The sequence below is a fragment of the Physella acuta genome, unplaced genomic scaffold, assembly GCF_028476545.2.
Source record: "Physella acuta isolate Inbredline_101_S28 unplaced genomic scaffold, ASM2847654v3 ptg000774l, whole genome shotgun sequence".
Taxonomy (NCBI): domain Eukaryota; kingdom Metazoa; phylum Mollusca; class Gastropoda; family Physidae; genus Physella; species Physella acuta.
The window spans coordinates 62,730-82,964 of record NW_026732292.1 but is presented as its reverse complement, the minus strand read 5'-3'; the positions used below and the strand labels follow the sequence as shown (position 1 = coordinate 82,964).

Below are 20,235 nucleotides of genomic sequence, written 5' to 3'. Positions count from 1 at the left end.
AACGTTGGCCTGATTTTCTCCCAGAGTTGGTATATCTATACAACTGCACACCCCATGCCACAACCGGCTTTACGCCATACATGTTGCTGTTCGGACGAGAGGCTCGACTCCCTCTTGATTTGTTCCTAGGAAAAAGGGAGAGTATGACTGGCTCATACACCGCACTGGAATATGTGAATGAACATATGAGAAGAATTAGAGAAATGTACAGGGTAGTACAGGAAAGACTAGAACATGAATCTCGGCGAAGGGAACCGCCGATACAGACGAAGGACCCGCCACTCAAACTGAATGACAGGGTATTACTGCGTAGCCACCCGTTAGGCAGAAACAAAATCCACGATCTCTGGGGACAGGAGATATGGCAAGTCGTGGAGATGCCTAAAGCAGCAGGTGGCCCCTTTAAGATAAGACCCATCGATCACGCCAAACCGGATCGGTGGGCGAATATTGCTCAATTAAAGAAATATTGGAATAGGCAAGAAGAGCAGTTACACACAGAGAAACCCAAGACAATTAGGGAACCGGAAGTTATAACGGAAATTCACATACCCATTCCGGAACCATATCACCATCAACAGAACAACCGCGATACGCAAGGGGAGGATACCGGCAACAATGAGGATCCCGGTCCCTCCAGAAGCAGAGAGACAGTAGACCATCAGATAAGTGGTCCGCGGAGAAGTTTAAGGAACAGAAGGAATACGAAATTTTTTGTCAGCAACCATCAATTCTTTCATGGTCGCGCTGGTATGAAAACAGACTGTTCAAAGAGCTATAGAAGTGAACTGGTGAAGGCACCAAATGGAAAGGGTGGATGTGAATTCTAGAACTGTTTTGTGTCTCAGGAAGATGATGTAGACACAGTTGATATGTGAAATAGGTATAACTGTCAATCGTATACGAATGGAACGTCGTGGACAGTGAGTGGAACAATAAATTTTTTTTTACGATGATGCGATGGACATTTAGGAAGTGCACCTGCCAGGCGTTGTTTGTGGTTGAAAACACACAAAAAAAGCAGGGGTGGATGTAACTGGGGTAGGCCTAACTACCAGTTACAAATGATAACGAACGAGAAGCCGCGACGCAGTATGAAATCTGACGCAACCATAACAGGTGGCTTATTGGATCGGTCTGATAACAATCTCAAAGCCAACGCGTGCTATTTTGGGAAACGGTACGAGAAGTTTCAGACGAGCTGTCAACTTTGATGGATGGGACGCAGATGTTTTAGTGAATCGGACGGTACGTCAGAAACTGCGACATTAGTATTCGGATACATCGATTACAAGTATCGATTACGGAAATGGAGACAAGTACGACTACGATTTCAAGGCATAAATAGGAGGGGACGGCAGAACTCGCTCTCTCTTCCCGTTTCGAGGCTCTTACCTCTTTCATCGCTCGCTTAGATCAGTCAGTCTGTGTGACTATGTCAAGTCGGTTATAGAACGGGTTAGCCGTATTGTGTTAAGGAGGATTATAGACATGTGGATTCAGTTATATGAAGCCTAGTGAAGGACTGTTAGGGGTCAGTTGATTCAGACTATTATTGAGAAGCATTCCTGTTGATTTATTGTGTTATTATGAAGCATTTCTTGATTCATGTAATAAAGGATCAATAGCGAACCTGCATCTTGAGTATCTATACTGTGGTCAATGTTGTCTAGAATGAGTGGTTAAACTCGTTAACACGTGGCACTACAGGCAATTAGGTCTCATTACATGTGGCGTTGCGAGCATGGTAACTGTTGGCTCGTTACAATTGGCGTTGTCGGCAGGATAAATGTTCGCTCGTCACATATATATATATATATATATATATATATATATATATATATATATATATATATATATATATATATATATACGTTATTGACCGTCAAAATTATTGTCGTAATCTCAACCTTCACTTGCTTTATATTTTGCAGATAACTTTCCAGAGTTATCCCCCTGTCACATGTCAAATAAAAATGTCACCTGGACAACAGCGATGCCTAAAGGCATCTGGACACCTGGCAATATCTGGAAGTCTCTGGTCTGTAAGCACGTAGGGGTCATCAATACAGACTGGACATTAAAATGCCTCAGAAACACATCCGTCTGGATCTTCGGGGACTCAAATGCCAGGATGACCTATGACACTATTCTAGAGCTAACAAAATGTAACAAAACAGAAGGTGGATACCCATTGAAAGGAACATGCACCAAGCCTGAGACTGGACTCTCCATAAATGTATTTTGCCACGAAGGACCGGCGTATACATACTCACAAAGAAATGAAAATTATACCGGGATTCCAAGTTTTATACAGAAGCTTCCAAAAAACCAGAAACATATTCTTATCATTCAGTATTACCTCCACTACACGGCTGCCCATCTCGCTGTGCTGTCGTTACGTATGAAATCTCTGAGAGCCGCCATAGAAAAACTGCTTGAAGAAAACCCCAACGTCTTGATAGGACTTAGAGGTCCTCACATTGCTTCTTTATATTACAATTACAACCATGCAATTGGAGGAGATCCTTTAGGACCCCAGTATATCCATATAATACGAGAAAGGTTCAAAGGCTTAGAAGATAAAGTCGTGTTCTTAGATTTGTGGGAAATGTCCATTGGAATAGAAAACTTTCACTATCATCCACCACAGTATGTCAATCTTGAGATGTTCAAGCTCTTGTTGTCTTTTCAGTGTCAATAGTCCGAAGGTAGCTATTCCACACTCTAAATGAACGCATGAATTCTAAGATTGCAAGCTGAATTATTAGGTTGAACTTGTATTATTAAATCTGTTTTGTTTTCACTCGTTTTTGGGTAATTGTATATAAAGCACTTAAAGAAAATTCGTAAAATTATTCCTCTGCAGTAGCGTATGCAGGAGGGAGGGGGGGGGGAGATATTGGCGCCTTTTTCGGAGACTACTTAAATAAAATTTAAATCAAGTTTCATAATTTAAAAAAAAAAACGCACACAGACCCAACTAACAGAAACTTCGAATTTAACATTGTCATGTTATATAGCCCAAATTTCAACATTTTTTAATGACTCATCGCAAGTAAACGTCTTACTTCTCGTCGCCTAGGCCTAGCTGGTCGCCATGCAAGAACTATGAGCTTTTTCGTCATAATGTCAATCACTTTAAAATATGTTGTTGGCGTTATTCGTACTGGGTATGGAGCGTCAACTACCCAGGGATTGATCATAATTTACAAGTGTAGCCTTTGTCAGATTCAATTGTATACATCTATTATAACAAATGGGATCATTAATAAGCGATAATTTTCTACGATTTGTTAAGGTTTTGTTTTAAAAAAAAACAAGAACAAGTCACTTTTTCACCAGAGCGTGGATAGACTTTATAAAAATAAACACAAAAACTTAAAAAAGTATTTTGGCTAACTAGAAGCATTTTTTTTTTTGGAAACAAAAATTAAAATTATATATTTTAGCAAGTGAATTCCAGCTTTCAAATCAGTGCAGTAAAACTACAGCAGTGTAAGAAAAATAATCTTTAGAAATCTAAACCAATTTGCAATTTAAATTTGAGAAACAAAACAACACATGTTTGTGTAACCTGATTATACAACCTTCGGTGACTACACAATTTAGAATGAAACGACGAAAGCAAAATATATTTTATATATCCTAATGTAAGCTGGGCTGTGTGATTTTAAAACAACACGTACACACTGCCCCAAGTTTGTGGTCGCTGAACGATTGGCGTTAATTAGCCGGGGAATAATTATGTCAATTAACCAACCTCCGTACCCACTACACGTTTAATGATAGCTGTTAACCTCCATGTTTTTCTGTGCTAAAACACCCCCCCCCCCCCTCCCATGTAAGCTTATAATTAGTGTTTATTTTTGCGAGCAGAGAATCAGTTAGGGTTTATAGATCTAGAAATAGTTTTCCTTATGACAGGTGCTTTCGTTTTTCACGCTGTGAATCTTATTAGTATATGTTGGATACTCTTGGATTAGTACATCGGATTTGATAAACAATACTTAAAACAAGGATCTTTCATAGTAAACAATGCAAGGATTGGTTTAGCTTTGGCATTAAGGGGTCATTCAAAAATTATGTGACGTTTTTTTTTTTTTGTGTGGAAGATTTTTACTTCTTGTTCCCAAAGTCACATCAGCCAGACCTCCCCCCCCCCCCCTACACCTGAACTAGAACAACGTCACACTTTAGACTACCACCCCCACCCCATCAAAACTGCAATTTCTTTTTTTAAATACATCGGGTATATTTAGCTGTACAATTGCAACTACCGGCGCCCAGTCACTAGCGCGATCCAAAGCACCCCAGGCTCCCCTACGAGCACTATCGCGCCTACGTTCATTTAAATAAAAAGGCTTTACACTAAAGTCACGATGGACAACAATAATCGTTGACTATATCGAGTAAGGCGTGTCCCCCGGCGCCCCTGCAGGGTTCGATTAGGCGCCCTGGGTTTTCCCGCGAGCGCTATGATGCCTACGTTCGTTCTAAACTGTGCGATAGACAATGGATAAAATGGGGCGTTAGAGTTGTCACTAAATTGAATCAGGCGCGTTCGCGGGAGCCACGGTAGGGTACAATTTGACGCCCCGTGCTATTTCGTGAGCGCTATGGCGCTTAAATTCGTTTTCAAACAGTGCAATATGCTATGTATAAGATGGGGCGTTATAGTCATTTACCAAATTTAATCAGTCGCGTTCGCTGGCGCCCCGACAGGGTGCTATTAGGCGCCCTGGGTATCCTGTAAGCACCATGGCGACTACGATAGTTTTAAGGAGCCAGGGGCCGTGGGCTCCCGAGATCGCTACTTTACGCCCTTGACACATGGGCGATCTCCAAAGTGTGTTCTACCTCACTATTACAGTTGGTGATTAACGTACACTCAGTGTAGGTAAACCCATGCCCCTGTAAATATTATCCAAAACGCAGGCATTGTTTACAATTCAATGATTCCGTTTTAGAAAACAAGGTCAAATTTCTAAAAATATAATATTAGTAATATTAGTAACGCTATGATGAAATCCTCTTAAAATATTACGTGATACTTTCAAGCGCAGACATCGTTTGTATTTAAATAACTCAGTTTTAATATTATTATAATACTGATATATATATATATATCTATATCTATATACATACATATATATATATATATATATATATATATATATATATATATATATATATATATATATATATATATATATATATATATATATATATATATATATATATACATATATATATCTATATATATATACATATATATATATATACATATATATATATATACATATATATATATATATATATATATATATATATATGTATATATATATATATATATATACATATATATATCTATATATATATACATATATATATATATACATATATATATATATATATATATATATATATATATATATATATATATATATATATATATATATATATATATATATATATATATATATATATATATATATATATATATACTGTAAAAATATCAGATATTTGTGTGATATTGGATACATATAACATGTTGCAGCATAGAATTGTGTTCAAAAGAACCTAGTTCAACACAAACACACATACACACAGTGGAGTGGAAGGTCTACTGGGGAAAATCCCATGGACCCCCAGGAAAAAAAAATCTCTTCTGGGCCCCACGGAGCGGTCCTGTAATAGTCCATACAGTGTTTTCATTTATTTTTTTACTTAATTTGTTGGAATTTCATCATTTTTAACCATTTCGTGACAATACCAAGACGTAATATTTGATTAAATGGGGAAAAAAACGCACAATGAAAATTGTAATCTGAGGTTGGCGCCCCTGACTAAATTTTCCTGGCGTCTTGGACACAGCAAGTCTATCCTTGTACAGTACACACACGATATATATATATATATATATATATATATATATATATATATATATATATATATATATATATATATACGCAGAACATTATGTCATAAAGATTTATTTAAAAACAAAATGGCAAGCTGGTGAGTTGATATTTCGGCAACACAGTTAATCTAAAAATGTAAGTCGTAATAAAAAGAATAATTAAAAATCTAAAAATTGATTTTCTACCGCAACTGTTGCTTGACCTAGTTTCTTATCGCGCACGTGTTCGATCACGCGCGATCGCCGTCGTTTGGCTAGACGTGGAATCTTAACGGACAATAAAACATATCAGGGTGAGTAACAAACACAGGCACAGCCGGTACCTCACGCTAACTTGAGGGAAGGAGGAGGGGGGGGGTCGGTTTGTTGTGACCAGTGGCGTCGCTAGGTCGGTTGTCACCCGGTACGGCACCTTATAGTGTCACCCCCACTCCGGTCGTTAATTGACTTTTTAGTTATTTAAAATATATTCAACTAAACTTTTATGTCCTTTGTATATTGAGTGATAGCTTTAAAGTGTCGAAGTTTAAAGTAACGATGTTTACCTATAGTCGGTTATTAATATAGCCGGACGTAGCATTTTGTTTTCTCTATAGTTAGCAGGTTTATGTCTTGGTGTCACCCCAACCCCCCCCCCCTCTCCGCCACCACACACACCAACTTGTCGGAATCGACAATTTGTACTTAAAATACTTTTTAACTCTTATTAATTTTCAATTGAACTAGCAAAAAGCATTTTCTTCTATATATTTTAAATATTTTTGTCTTGATGTCACCCCTCTAAATGGCGTCACCCGGTGCTATCCGCACCCCCCGCCCCGCTTCCGCCTAGCTACGCCTCTGGTTACGACACGCACATTTCTACTATGTACCTAGTTATAGTTGTGTGGGTCTGGAAATTAAACAAGTTAGCTATATAAATCCCAGTGGTGTTGGTTACTTCCATAGGAATAAAAATAATGGCGTCGCTAGGACGGGGGTAATACGTTTCGGGAACTGGGGGGGGGGGAGGGAAAGGGGGATTACCCCCTGAATGATTTCACCAAGTGCGGACCGCACCCCCCCCCCCAGCCCTTTCCTTGTTTTGATTGTTGTGTAGGCCTATATACTTCGGTCGTTATTTATAAACATGCGTTGTTACTAAGACTTTTGTTGTTATCTACATACATCAGTCGTTACTTACGTTCGTCCGTTATTACTTAGATGCATTATCGCTTCCTAGATACATGTTCATTACCTAAATACATTAGTCGTTTTTAAATACACCAATCTTTTTCTAAGTACACCTGTCGTTACTTAGATACATTGTCGTCATGTACATGACCCTCTCATTTACCAGTAAACTTGATCCCATTACCTGGTCATTTGTCCGTTATACTAGTAAATCTGACCCCATTACCCCGTCATTTGTCCGTTATACCAGTAAACCTGACCCCATCACCCCCCCCCCCCATTTGTCCGTTATACCAGTAAACCTGACCCCCTTCCCCCCCCTCCCATTTGTCCGTTATACCAGTAAACCTGACACCATCACCCCGCCATTTATTCACCAAACGTAACGCGTCTTAGCTAATTTGTCTGAGAAAGTCCTGGTGCCACTGACAGCTATATTTAAAACACCAGACGATGCCATGAGCCTGGCTGGCTATGACATGGTCACACCCAATTACGTGACACGTGACACGTCCAAATGTTTTGACAAGTCACACATCATACTGTGACACATCACAAATCTAAGCATAGTGAATACATCACACAACAATATATTGTATTTAATTAGAATATTATTAGAAGGTAAATCTAGAGCAGAGCGAAATAGTACAATATCGTAGTTGTAACATGGAAGTAAATGTTGACTAGTGTTGATTGAAATGTGAACTAGTTTCGTAAATCACAACAACGTTACAACAAAGTTGTGTTAGGCTGTGTTGTTGTTGTTTTTTTTTATTCTGGTATTTTGACAACACAATGTTCTCTTAAAGCAGCCCGTGTATAAAGACAATGGTGGCTGTGTAATATGAAGAGAGGGGCCCTTGAAAAAGCTAAATCAATACATGCAGCTAAATTAACGTGAACAGAACTAAACAGCTAAACTAATATGGAAAGAAAAAGATGCAGCTTAACTAATATGAACAGAAATAGATGCAGCTAAACTAACGTGAACAGAATTAGACAGCTAAGCTAATGTGAACACAAATAGACACAGCTAAACTAACGTGAATAGAACTAGACAGCTAAACTAACGTGAACAGAAATAGACAGCTAAACTAACGTGAACAGAACAAGAGAGCTAAAGTAACGTGAATGGAACTAGACAACTAAACTAACGTTAACAGAAATAGACAGCTAAACTAACGTGAACAGAACTAGATAACTAAACTAACGTTAACAGAAATAGACAGCTAAACTAACGTGAACAGAACTAGACAGCTAAACTAACGTGAACAGAACTAGACACAGCTAAACTAACGTGAACAGAACTAGACACAGCTAAACCAATGTGAACAGAACTAGACACAGCTAAACTAACGTGAACAGAACTAGACACAGCTAAACCAATGTGAACAGAACTAGACACAGATAAATTAACGTGAACAGAAATGGAGACAGCTAAATTAAAGTGAACAGAACTAGACACAGCTAAACTAACGTGAAAAGAACTAGACACAGCTAAACTAACGTCATTAGAACTAGACAGCTAAACTAACGTGAACAGAACTAGACAGCTAAACTAACGTGAACAGAAATAGACAGCTAAACTAACGTGAACAGAACTAGACACAGCTAAACTAACGTGAACAGAACTAGACACAGCTAAACTAACATGAACAGAATTAGACACAGCTAAACTAACGTGAACTGAACTAGACACAGCTAAACCAATGTGAACAGAACTATACAAAGCTAAATTAACGTGAACAGAAATGGAGACAGCTAAACTCGTGTGAAGGAAACTAAACCCGTCACATCAAAACCCCCTCGGCCCTGGCTGTGATACAGTAATCAATAACATCGTGACGCTCTGTGCATGTACACAGGGTTTAGGTTTCTGATTTTAATAACTGGAGATGCTCACAATATTGTTACACGTCTAGTTTGTTATATGACTTGTTTGTAACACATTCTGTTTGTTACACATCCTGTTTGTAACACATTCTGTTTGTAACACATTCTGTTTGTAACACATTCTGTTTGTAACACATTCTGTTTGTTAATGCCAAGTTATATATATATATATATATATATATATATATATATATATATATATGTATATATATATTTATTTATTTATATATATATATATATATATATATATATATATATATATATATATATATATAGCAATGTGTGTCTGTGCGTTTGTCTGTCTTTTATGAATTACTACAACTGTCATCCTGACAATAGACGGAAGACAGGTAAATGATGTGCAAGAATTTGTCTACCTTGGCAGGAAGATCACTTTATATTAATATTTCCAGAGGTTTTCTTCACCTGTGACTGTTAGCTTTATCGATGCTGTAAGTAAGCTATCAGAAATAACACTATACGACTTTTAAAAGTTTGTTTTACCTGAAATCGATTCAGGTTAGGCTTAATAAACGACTTCTTTTCCAATCAGTTATGAGAGGGTACAATTTTATAAGCGACTACTGTATCAAAGTGAAGCTGATGTTAATTTAATCCAACTTTACTTTGAAACCGAATTAAAAATTATGCCTCTGTTATATGAAAAAATAATTCCTTTTTCTTTAACCACTTACTCTTAGGTTTGGTTTTAAACCTATTTCATGTGTTTTTAAACAGTTATCTTCCGGCATTGGTAGAAACAGGGACGACATCCTATAATGTTATCACCGAAATTAACAACCACGTACCCCCTCAACAGTGCCACACTCTAGAATCGTGTCAGGTACCCATTTTAGCTGGGTGGATTCAAGGGCTACAGGACATTTCCCCCCCCCCCCCCCGTATTTACCCCGCGGAGCAAATACTCTCCTGTAAATTACACCCCCCCCCCTCAAGTAAGAATCCTAACTCTAACTCAAATTTGATACCTATATATTACCTTAATCCTAACCTTAAGAAAAAGACCAAAACCTAATCATCCACCTCAGCCTAAAACTTAACACAAAACCAAAACCAACTCTAGACATTAGTTTAGCCTAACCTTGACCATAACACTAATCCTAATCCTAACCCTAAATCTAGCCCTAACCCTAGCTGTACCTTAAGCTGCGTCCGGAGGGGGGAGGGTAATGTTCTACTGGGCGGGGGTAATTGACAGGAGGGTAAAGCCCTGTTTCCTGATTCTAGTACGTAATACGGAGTAGGGAGACGAACACAGGAAACAAACTGTAGACTCCCACTATACTATTTTTCTCTCTCCAACACGGATATACTACAATGTTTGATTTGTGTTGTAAATACGAATATCGACACACCCGAGTGGCTGTTAACATTTGTTAGAAAGTGTATAGACATTAAATTTTAAACTTGTCCTATATATTCTAAAATCTGAACGTTAAATGTTTTTTTTGAAATGGTAAAGACAAAAATAATATAATATCTGAGAAATCGAAACTGTGGCTTTTGAATTTACATAACAAAATATAATGGGTGAAAATTCCAAATAAAAGTGTTAAATGCAAAACAAAAATAAAACCTTATATTGATGCAGCATTGTCTTGAAAAAAAAGTTTTCTTAACGTAATCGATTCTAATTAACCGGTTCTTAGACACTCGAGGTAAATAACAGTATCGTATCAAGGATTTTTATTAATGCCGTGTCGCTGTTAGGGTTTCGGCTAAGATTATATGACAGTATGTAAATGACACAAAAAAAGTAACAGACTCTAATGCCTCCGGTCGAAAAGTTTTAAGGGCACCATTTAATCAATTACCTTAATCTTCTTCTCTAAGCACCGACAAACCATTTAAGCCCCATCTCCCCGGCTGCGAATAGACAAATGTGTCCTAATCTAACACTAAGTTTCGAGGCTTCTATATCTGATATCCTGTCAATCCTGGCTCCGAATAGACAAATGTGTCCTAATCTAACACTGTTTCGAGGCTTCTATATCTGATATCCTGTCAATCCCGGCTCCGAATAGACAAATGTGTCCTAATCTAACACTAAGTTTCGAGGCTTCTATATCTGATATCCTGTCAATCCCGGCTCCGAATAGACAAATGTGTCCTAATCTAACACTAAGTTTCGAGGCTTCTATATCTGATATCCTGTCAATCCCGGCTGCGAATAGACAAATGTGTCCTAATCTAACACTAAGTTTCGAGGCTTCTATATCTGATATCCTGTCAATCCTGGCTCCGAATAGACAAATGTGTCCTAATCTAACACTAAGTTTCGAGGCTTCTATATCTGATATCCTGTCAATCCCGGCTCCGAATAGACAAATGTGTCCTAATCTAACACTAAGTTTCGAGGCTTCTATATCTGATATCCTGTCAATCCCGGCTGCGAATAGACAAATGTGTCCTAATCTAACACTAAGTTTCGAGGCTTCTATATCTGATATCCTGTCAATCCTGGCTCCGAATAGACAAATTTGTCCTAATCTAACACTAAGTTTCGAGGCTTCTATATCTGATATCCTGTCAATCCCGGCTCCGAATAGACAAATGTGTCCTAATCTAACACTGTTTCGAGGCTTCTCTCTCTGATATCCTGTCAATCGTTCGGACACAATCCCTCCCACTGTAGTTTTTAATGGTTCACAACAGAGGATATTGATTAAAGCTTTGAATAATCTGGAAACTACACTGATACGGCGAGGAACAATTTTTCCGCTAAGTTAAAAAATCGTTTCTTTTCCTGATATTAAAGTAAAATTTATAAAAGGAGTAAATAAATGTATGGAGACGTCTATACATGCTAGAAATATTGCTTTTTAAATAATATGTATTCATATATACATACGAGTTTTATGATTAATTTCCGGATCATTTTCTTTTCCAATCGTGCCCAAGACATTTGGGACAGATGAAGTAGAGTATATCTGTTTCAATGGGAGTGGCAAAGCGGTAGAGAGCTAGACTGTCAACCCGAAAGTCTCGAGTTCGAATCCGGGTTCTAATCCACCCAGCGCTGATGGGTACATACTCACGTTAGGGAAACAAAGGCGGCTGTGCATAGTACTAACCACACTACCCCTTCATATGCCGAGGTATTTGAAGCAGATGAACTCTACTTCATCTGCTCCATGTGTCCTGGGCACGAACGGGAAATAATGATGATATCTATTTTAAGGACCTCGACATACAGATCGATAAAGTGGTCAGCACTATACCCAATCACCTTTGTTTCCCTCACATCAGTCGGGTGCCCATCAAAGCTGGGTGGGCTTAGGGACGTCCTTTAAACTCGAGCTAAATGCCCCTCTATAGGGCTTGTAAGTAGGTCACAACTTCTCGTTCTCGTACTTGCCAGCTAGAAGATTTCGAGACCGTAGACTTACAAGCCCTATACTAAGTCTCAATGACATGAAAAACAATCGTTCACAAAATAATATATGGTAGAATTCGTTGATTTACACAACAGCTGAATTCTACTTCCATACAAAGTTTCGGTTGCAGTGGTATCTTTCTTTCACCATAGCAAGCTGCTTAATTTTGTCTCAGAACCTTGATTCAAAATGTGAGTTCGAATCCCCCTTGAGAATCGATTTTTCATACGTGGGTGTATTAAGTCAAGGATTCCATTAAACAGATGGGTAATTTAGGTAAAAATGGTGGGGGGGGGGGGGGGGGGGAGTGTAGTAGAATATTTAAATAGTAAATGTTTTCACAGTCACTGGTACCTTATCGTCTTCGTAGAAGTTGTACTGTTTCTACAGACTTAGGGGTCGTCCATAAATGATGTCAAACTCGTAGGGGGAAGGGGGTCCGTAATGTTGTGACGGTGTGATTAGGGAGGGGGGGGGGTTCAGATGGTGCGACGTCACACTTTTGCATTATAAACAAGCAATATTAGAAAACGAATTTTAGACGTTATTTCGCGTTTTAGAAAACTGTTTTAATAAATTGTAATAGGAATTGATTAAAATACTCTATTTTGACAGAGTTCAGACAAGATTTTAGAAAAATATCGATGTTTTAAACAAAATTCAACTGCAATTTTGAGGGGGTTGTAGGTTGAGGTGTGACGTCATTTTAGGGGGGGGGTCTGGCTTTTTGTGACGATGTGTGACGGAGGGGAGAGGGGAAGGTAAAAATCGTCAATCGTGACGTCATTTATGGATGACACCCTTACCGTCACAACAGAAAAGAGGCCTACTCATATTTAGTTAACATCGCATCCCCACCTACTTATTTTAAACACGTAAGGAACAGTTACTCTGAACTACAAAGTTATATTCTATCGAACTAAACAAACAGCTGGTGTTCAGTACAATGATTACACTGCCTTGTGTGAATATTGAAATGCATTAATCCGATACGCTCCGAAGAACCTCGTATTGCGAAATAATTTCTTCAGTTATTTATTTTTTACATGAAAATTTGGGTTTCGTAGTTAGTGTGTTGTCGTTGTGTTAAATAGTTAAAAACCGTGGGTTGTCAAGTTTTGAGATTGGCCGTACCCTAATTAATGATTATTCACACACCCTCGCTTTAAATGGTAATTAGATGCGTCATTATTGGAATATAAGGAGTGAAGTTTTTATGGTATGTGTCGGGGTGGGATGGTGGTGAATGTGTGTTGGTTTTTGTAGTTGGGACATATTACTTTACAGATAGTGACGACGTTCACATTCAAAAGCTAAGTAAAATGTAATACAGCGAAAGTTGTATTATAAAATTAGTCTTGCGGCCAAATCAATAATCAATAAACGACGTTTTTTATGTTAGGTTGTTGTCATATAAACTCATCAAAAACAACGCTAATTAAATCAAATCTTAGCTATACAAAGAGAAATGATGACATATTAATCTACACAGTTAACCACTTGTTAACTGTTAATAGTGGATAAATGCAGTAGTTTGGGTTAGCTATATAGTTTAGATTTAAATGTATGCTGGGGTTTATCACAGTAGATGAATATGAGGCTTTACCAAATACAATATGGTCTCCAATATGTGGTTGTACCAAATACAATATGGTCTATAATATGTGGCTTTACCAAATACAATATGGTCTACAATATGTGGCTGTACCAAATACAATATGTGGCTGTACCAAATACAATATGTGGCTGTACCAAATACAATATGTGGCTGTACCAAATACAATATGTGGCTGTACCAAATACAATAGGGTCATCACTATGTGGCTTTACCAAATACAATATGATCTATAATATGTGGCTTTACCAAATACAATATGGTCTACAATATGTGGCTGTACCAAATACAATATGTGGCTGTACCAAATACAATATGTGGCTGTACCAAATACAATAGGGTCATCACTATGTGGCTTTACCAAATGCAATATGATCTATAATATGTGGCTTTACCAAATACACTATGGTCTACAATATGTAGCTACACCAAATACAATATGGTCTACAATATGCTTGTTTCGGTTCTTTTATGAACATCGTCCCAACAATAAGTATTGTTTCAATAATTTATCGGTATCGTTGTCAATGCTAGGAATCAAGAATTAGTATCGCTGTCAAGTCTAGGCTTCAAGTCTCGGTATCGATCTTAATGTAAACATTCAAATCAGTACAAGAAAATGCAAAAATAGATTCGATTTACCCGAAGTCATTGGGATTTCCTTATTTTCTAAAATAATAATGGTGTCTAATCCTAATGCTCGACCTGGATTGTCCAAATTACATTTGTACACAAAGCCATACTTTTCTGACGTAAGCGATACTAAGCTGACAAGTATCGATCAAGATATTACGGTAAGATTTGAGTTATTTTTAGACTGATACGCAAACAGGCGCCAATGATGAAATTGTAAGGGGAAAAAAATGTCAATGCAATCGAGGCGCCTCTAAGTGTTTTGAATGAATAGAAGAGTGGGGGTGGGGATGTGGAGGTCGATTGGGGATATTTTTTTTCCGGGAAGGGCGGGCATTGGTTAAAGTATATACATGTATTCTCTAAATAAATCATATGTATGGACGTTCTCCCTACCCCCCTCCCCCTACACACACATTCGGAGAGTAGTCAAAAAAAAACAACATTTGATCGTGGGTGCTATTTCTAGGATTCAATGAAAACTGAAGAAGAAATCAACGCGTCTTCAGACCAGTTCTGTTTTATTTTTATTCCCTAGAAGAAATATGTGATGAACTACGTTGCGTTAGGAATGTTGATAATTTGTTTTTCGCGTACTTTGAAGTGGATAGTGGGTTAGGAGTTCATGATACATAGAAGATTTCTTCAATAGTGACGTGCTTACATGAGGATTATGGGAGTAGGACGAAGTTTAATAAAGTGTTGCTAGTACTGGAGAATCATGGGAGTGGGGCGTTGTTGAACAAAGTGTTGCTAGTTTTCATATTTCTAACACATGCACAAAAATAAGATTTCTAAAACCCTCGCATATTAAATGAGTGCACACGTGTTTCAGATTTTAAAAAAACAATTAAACTAGGCAGGTAGGACATTTGCATGTTGTTTTTTTTTTGTTGGCAAGAAGGCTAATGAGTTGGGGTGGGGGGGGGGGGTGTCTACAAGTAATTTCTGAAATATTAATCGGATTCAATTACAATGTACAAAAATGCCTTTAAAGAAGCAAAATATCTGCTAACATTTAGTTTAATAATGCCTTTAAAAATGCAGATACAAAATAAATAATAATAAATCTATAAAACGCTTCTTATTATGCCAAAGTTTGGCATCGCACTTTCATTTAACCCCTTCCCTCTTTCCCTCACCACAAACAAGTGCTCCCCACAACCCCTCCCCACGAAAATGTGACATCATTCAAGGTCGATGTCTCTGGGCCACCGTTAAGGGTTATATACTCAACAGATGATTCTGTGACCTTGACACAGAACGGAGATAGATGCGACCAGTTCAGTGCCCAGCTACTTTTACTTTCCCTAACGTGTCAGCCATCAGAATAGGTCTGGTAAGTAGGTCACCAACCAGTTCTACGGTTCAATAAAACCTGCATGAGACATAGAACTGGTTGGTGACCTACTTACCAGCCCAATTGGGATCCGAACTCTCGGGTTAGCAGTCGTCCGACACGCCTTCCAATTTGTGCAATGACTTTGACTAATTAGTACCCTAATTGATTTTACAATTGTAATATATCATAGGTTGTTTTTCAGCTAGTTTTACTTATCTCAGAGCTAACGGATTAAGATTAGGATTACTTTTTGTCATAAGCTATTATATATTATATAATTAGGCTGGGGGCTCGGATGATATTTGGTCTGATGCGTGCCTAACTCAGGTTAGGAAAACAAAGGCGGCTGGGTATAATGTTGACCACCTTATCCCCTTGTATGCCGGTGTCATTGAAACAAATGAACTCTAATTCATCTGCCCACCAAAATCTTTCCAATTCTATGCCGTTAAAAGTGCTAGATCAACAATTTACCACCTAGAGCGCCATCAACACCCTGTTTCCCACCTACCCAACCAAAGCGCCACCACCCCCACACCACGCCGCCACCCCCTCCCTACCCTAGACCCCATACCCCCCCTCCCTTTCCCACATTCATGCAAGAACAAAAAATCAATGAGATGCCTCCAAACAGCTAAGATCGCAGCTTCGCATTGTTGGTGTAGGAGCAAGGAAAGCTTGTCATATCTACACCATCAGTCATTGGCATTCATTCGCTTAGCATTTAGATGATGTACTCCACCCAACCACAGTAAATGTCCTTCCAACATGTGTACGGCAATAAATAAAAGAAAAATTTGAAAGAATGCACTCACCCTTTCGCACGCCGCCTAGCCGATAAAATCCGTGTTATGAATCTGTTTGTTTGCAGCACGCGACACGACGTAAGACGGCCGGCGATTGGCTGAGGCGAGAATGTCGCCATGAATCCATTGGCTAAATTTGTAATTCGATAAAGCGTGCTGCGGGGGAGGGAGTGTGTTGTGGATCGAGATCACGACTACGTTCAATGGTTCGATACTGCGTTCGATGGTTCGATACTGAGCTCACTCAGACGAGTGTGTGACAGTCCTAAGGGCGGCTACTAAATGTGTCCAGCTACTGGAGGGTGGGTGGGTGGGTGTGGGGGGGGGGGGGTAGGCGGGTAGGGGGTGGATATAGAGGAGAAAATAAGGCGTGATATACTCGCGTAACTCACACTCAGAGAGGTGTAACAGTGAGACCTTTCGTGGAGTAGTTCTGCTAGTTCTACTAGGATTTACCAGTGACGGATTATGAGCTTCAAAAAATAAGTTAGGATGTTGATATCAGTGGTGTAGGCCGGACCTCCAGAATGACGTTGTTTCTTTCAGGCATCTAGTGGCGTAGCGACCCCTTTTTTACGTAGTTATTCACATTGGCGGAAAGGCACCCCCCTCCTTCTTATTTGGAAAAGGTTGGAGGCGCTTTTTACCAGTCAATGTGCCATAAATTTGTTATTTGCAGACACAGAATTGGTGTAGAAAACAGTTTAATTAAGGCAACTTGTAGTCCATTTTCTCAACACCGACAGTGCTTATTTCGGTAATGCAGCTAAAAATGAACTTTTTAATTTTACTTTTTTTATCCTGTTTGTCACCTCCTGGGGCGGACACCCACACTCGTCCTCCCCTAGTTACGCCTCTGCATGCATCTCTCAAGAACAGTGCCCACATCCCTTCCCATCCACCGTACGTAATAGTGCTGAAAAGAACTAAAAATAAACAGCTCTAAAATGATGCTGACCTCCAGCTAATGACAACATTGAGGGCGGGTCTCTCTCAATATCAAACATAATTTTAAAATAAAACAATTTCTAGACTTGTATAGTATACATGTCGCAAATGTAAACGCAGTGTTACTGTTAGGCTAAAAAATTACCCTATCTCTAGTTTTCTTTGAGTTATAGACTGAACTAATTCCTAGTCACACAAACATGAGGGTTCCTATACTCAGACTAGGATTTTGATGTGTCGACGTTCAATGAAGTAAGTTCAACTACACAGATTTTTTTTTAGCACCGAATTAAAGGTTTTTTTTTTTTCGCAATCGCTTGGCATCAAAATTTTATTTTCAAGCAAATGAAAACTTTGACTCTAACCCCAACCCCCTCCCATCTGTCACACTTCATCACAAAAAGCCCCCCCCCCCTAAAATTACTTAACACCTCAGCTTACAACCGCCTCAAAACTGCAGTTGATTCTTTCTTAAAACATCGATATTTTTTCCAAATCTTGTCTAAACTCTGTCAACATAGAGTGTTTTTAAATTTATTAAAACAGTTTTCTAAAACGCGAAATGTGCTAAAATTCGTTTTCTAGCATTGCTTTTTTTATAATGCAAAAGTGTGACGTCACACCGTCTGAACCTCCCCCCTCTCCCCTCATTACATACAGTCACAAAATTACGTTAGTAGATCATCAGCGGTGTTTCTTCAGACTTTTTTCTTCCGGGGGGGAGGACTTAATATTTTCGTGGGGGGGGGGGGGGCAAACACTAGTAAAAGTATATGTTTACTATATAAATTTCATCTCGTTCGGGGGGGGGGGCGGTAGACTTTCTTAGAAGAAATGCCTGGAAGAAACTCTGGTCGGCACTGCTGGGTAGCTAACTCTCGTTAGGGAAAGTAAGGGCGGCTGGACATAGTACTGACCACTCTATCTCTTTGTATGCCCAGATCTAAGAAACTTAGATCGACAGTTTCGAAAAGATACGATTACTTTTAAACATCGAATACTAGAATATAGATTACATGAACTTGCGAATTTCTCAAACAAATCAACTCTAAAGGCGTATTTTAACACTTGATAGTTGACAGAGTTTATTGTTTAAAAAAAGTTAAGGCTTAAAAAGTTTTCCTATCACTGGTTTCTTCCGAGTTAAAGGAAAAATAACTATAGAAATATTTTCAGGTAAACAGTTAGCTATAGTTATTTCCCTTAGTTTTAAAAATCAAGTATCAGTAGTATCTTATACAGCTCACACAAGTGAAAAGTTTTAAACAAGCAATTATCATAGAAATTATTTTCTAAACAAAAATAACTAGTTACCTCCCCTGTCTTTAAAAAAACTTTCGCATCTCGTATCAATCAAATGATACCAAGTTAAAGAAATCAATACAACAGCACTGAGGTGTGTAAGCTAATAACGTCTATGTAAAAAAAAAGTTTGTCATATATATATATATATATATATATATATATATATATATATATATATATATATATATATATATATATATATATATATATATATATATATATATATATATATATATATTATATATGATCAACCTTTTCTATTTCTTTTATTTTTACGATTAACGTATAACGTAAAATGAAGAATTTTTTTTACAGCATTTACTGTTGAAGTACATTCTCGCACAAAGTTCCAAGAAATATAGCGCCGGCACGTTTGAAATAACCCAGCTTTAGAAAACAAGGCCACACGTCTTAACATACATAACTAGTGAGGCGTTAATGAAATCTAATTAAATCCTAATTAAAATGTTGCCACAGTTTGAATTTCCTTTCTTCTGAGATCGCAGCAACGCGCGACGGGTGCGCTAGCTCTATATAATACGGCAACAACACGAATAGATAATGTGTGAGTAATTTCCCTTTGTTGATGGAGCTGTTTAAAAAAAAATATAAAACGGTATTTTAAAATATTAAATAAATAAATAAATAAATAAATAAATAAATAAATAAATAAATAAATAAACATATATATATATATATATATATATATATATATATATATATATATATATATATATATATATATATATATATATTGCTTTAAACTTCGAGTAATTTGAGTTACGAGGGACCTAAAGACGAGTGGATTTTTTAAAAAAAACGGCCTCAGTAATGATACATTAATTGTTGATTTACCACTCAATGCTGAGTTTCTGCATTCTTTAAGGTTTGCTTCTGAATTAGGTACAACGTCTGCAGATATTTTTTTTTAAAAATCGTTGATATACATCACTCAAATCAAAACGATATATGTTTTATTAAGAGTAGGCTAGAAAATCTAGGAAAATCGAATTAGTTTTATGACTTTTGTAAGCTTAATTTTTTTTTGTTAAGCTTATTTTTTTTTTTTTTTTTTTTTTTTTTTGCAATAGTTGGTTGTTTTTTATTATGTTATTCACAGGTTGTATTAATGGTAGCATATTTAATAATTTAGGACACAATGTAATACTTTACTTGACAGAGCATTTTAAAATATTCAG

The 20,235-nt window shown here is 37.6% G+C and overlaps 1 protein-coding gene across 1 annotated transcript; it reads left to right on the top strand.

The window, feature by feature from the left end:
- Positions 1-1,996: 1,996 nt before the first annotated feature.
- On the top strand, positions 1,997-2,704 carry LOC131950611 (NXPE family member 2-like). The gene has a single exon (XM_059312816.1). It carries the CDS (start codon positions 1,997-1,999, stop codon positions 2,702-2,704), a length of 708 nt encoding a protein of 235 aa, XP_059168799.1.
- The last annotated feature ends 17,531 nt before the right edge of the window (positions 2,705-20,235 follow it).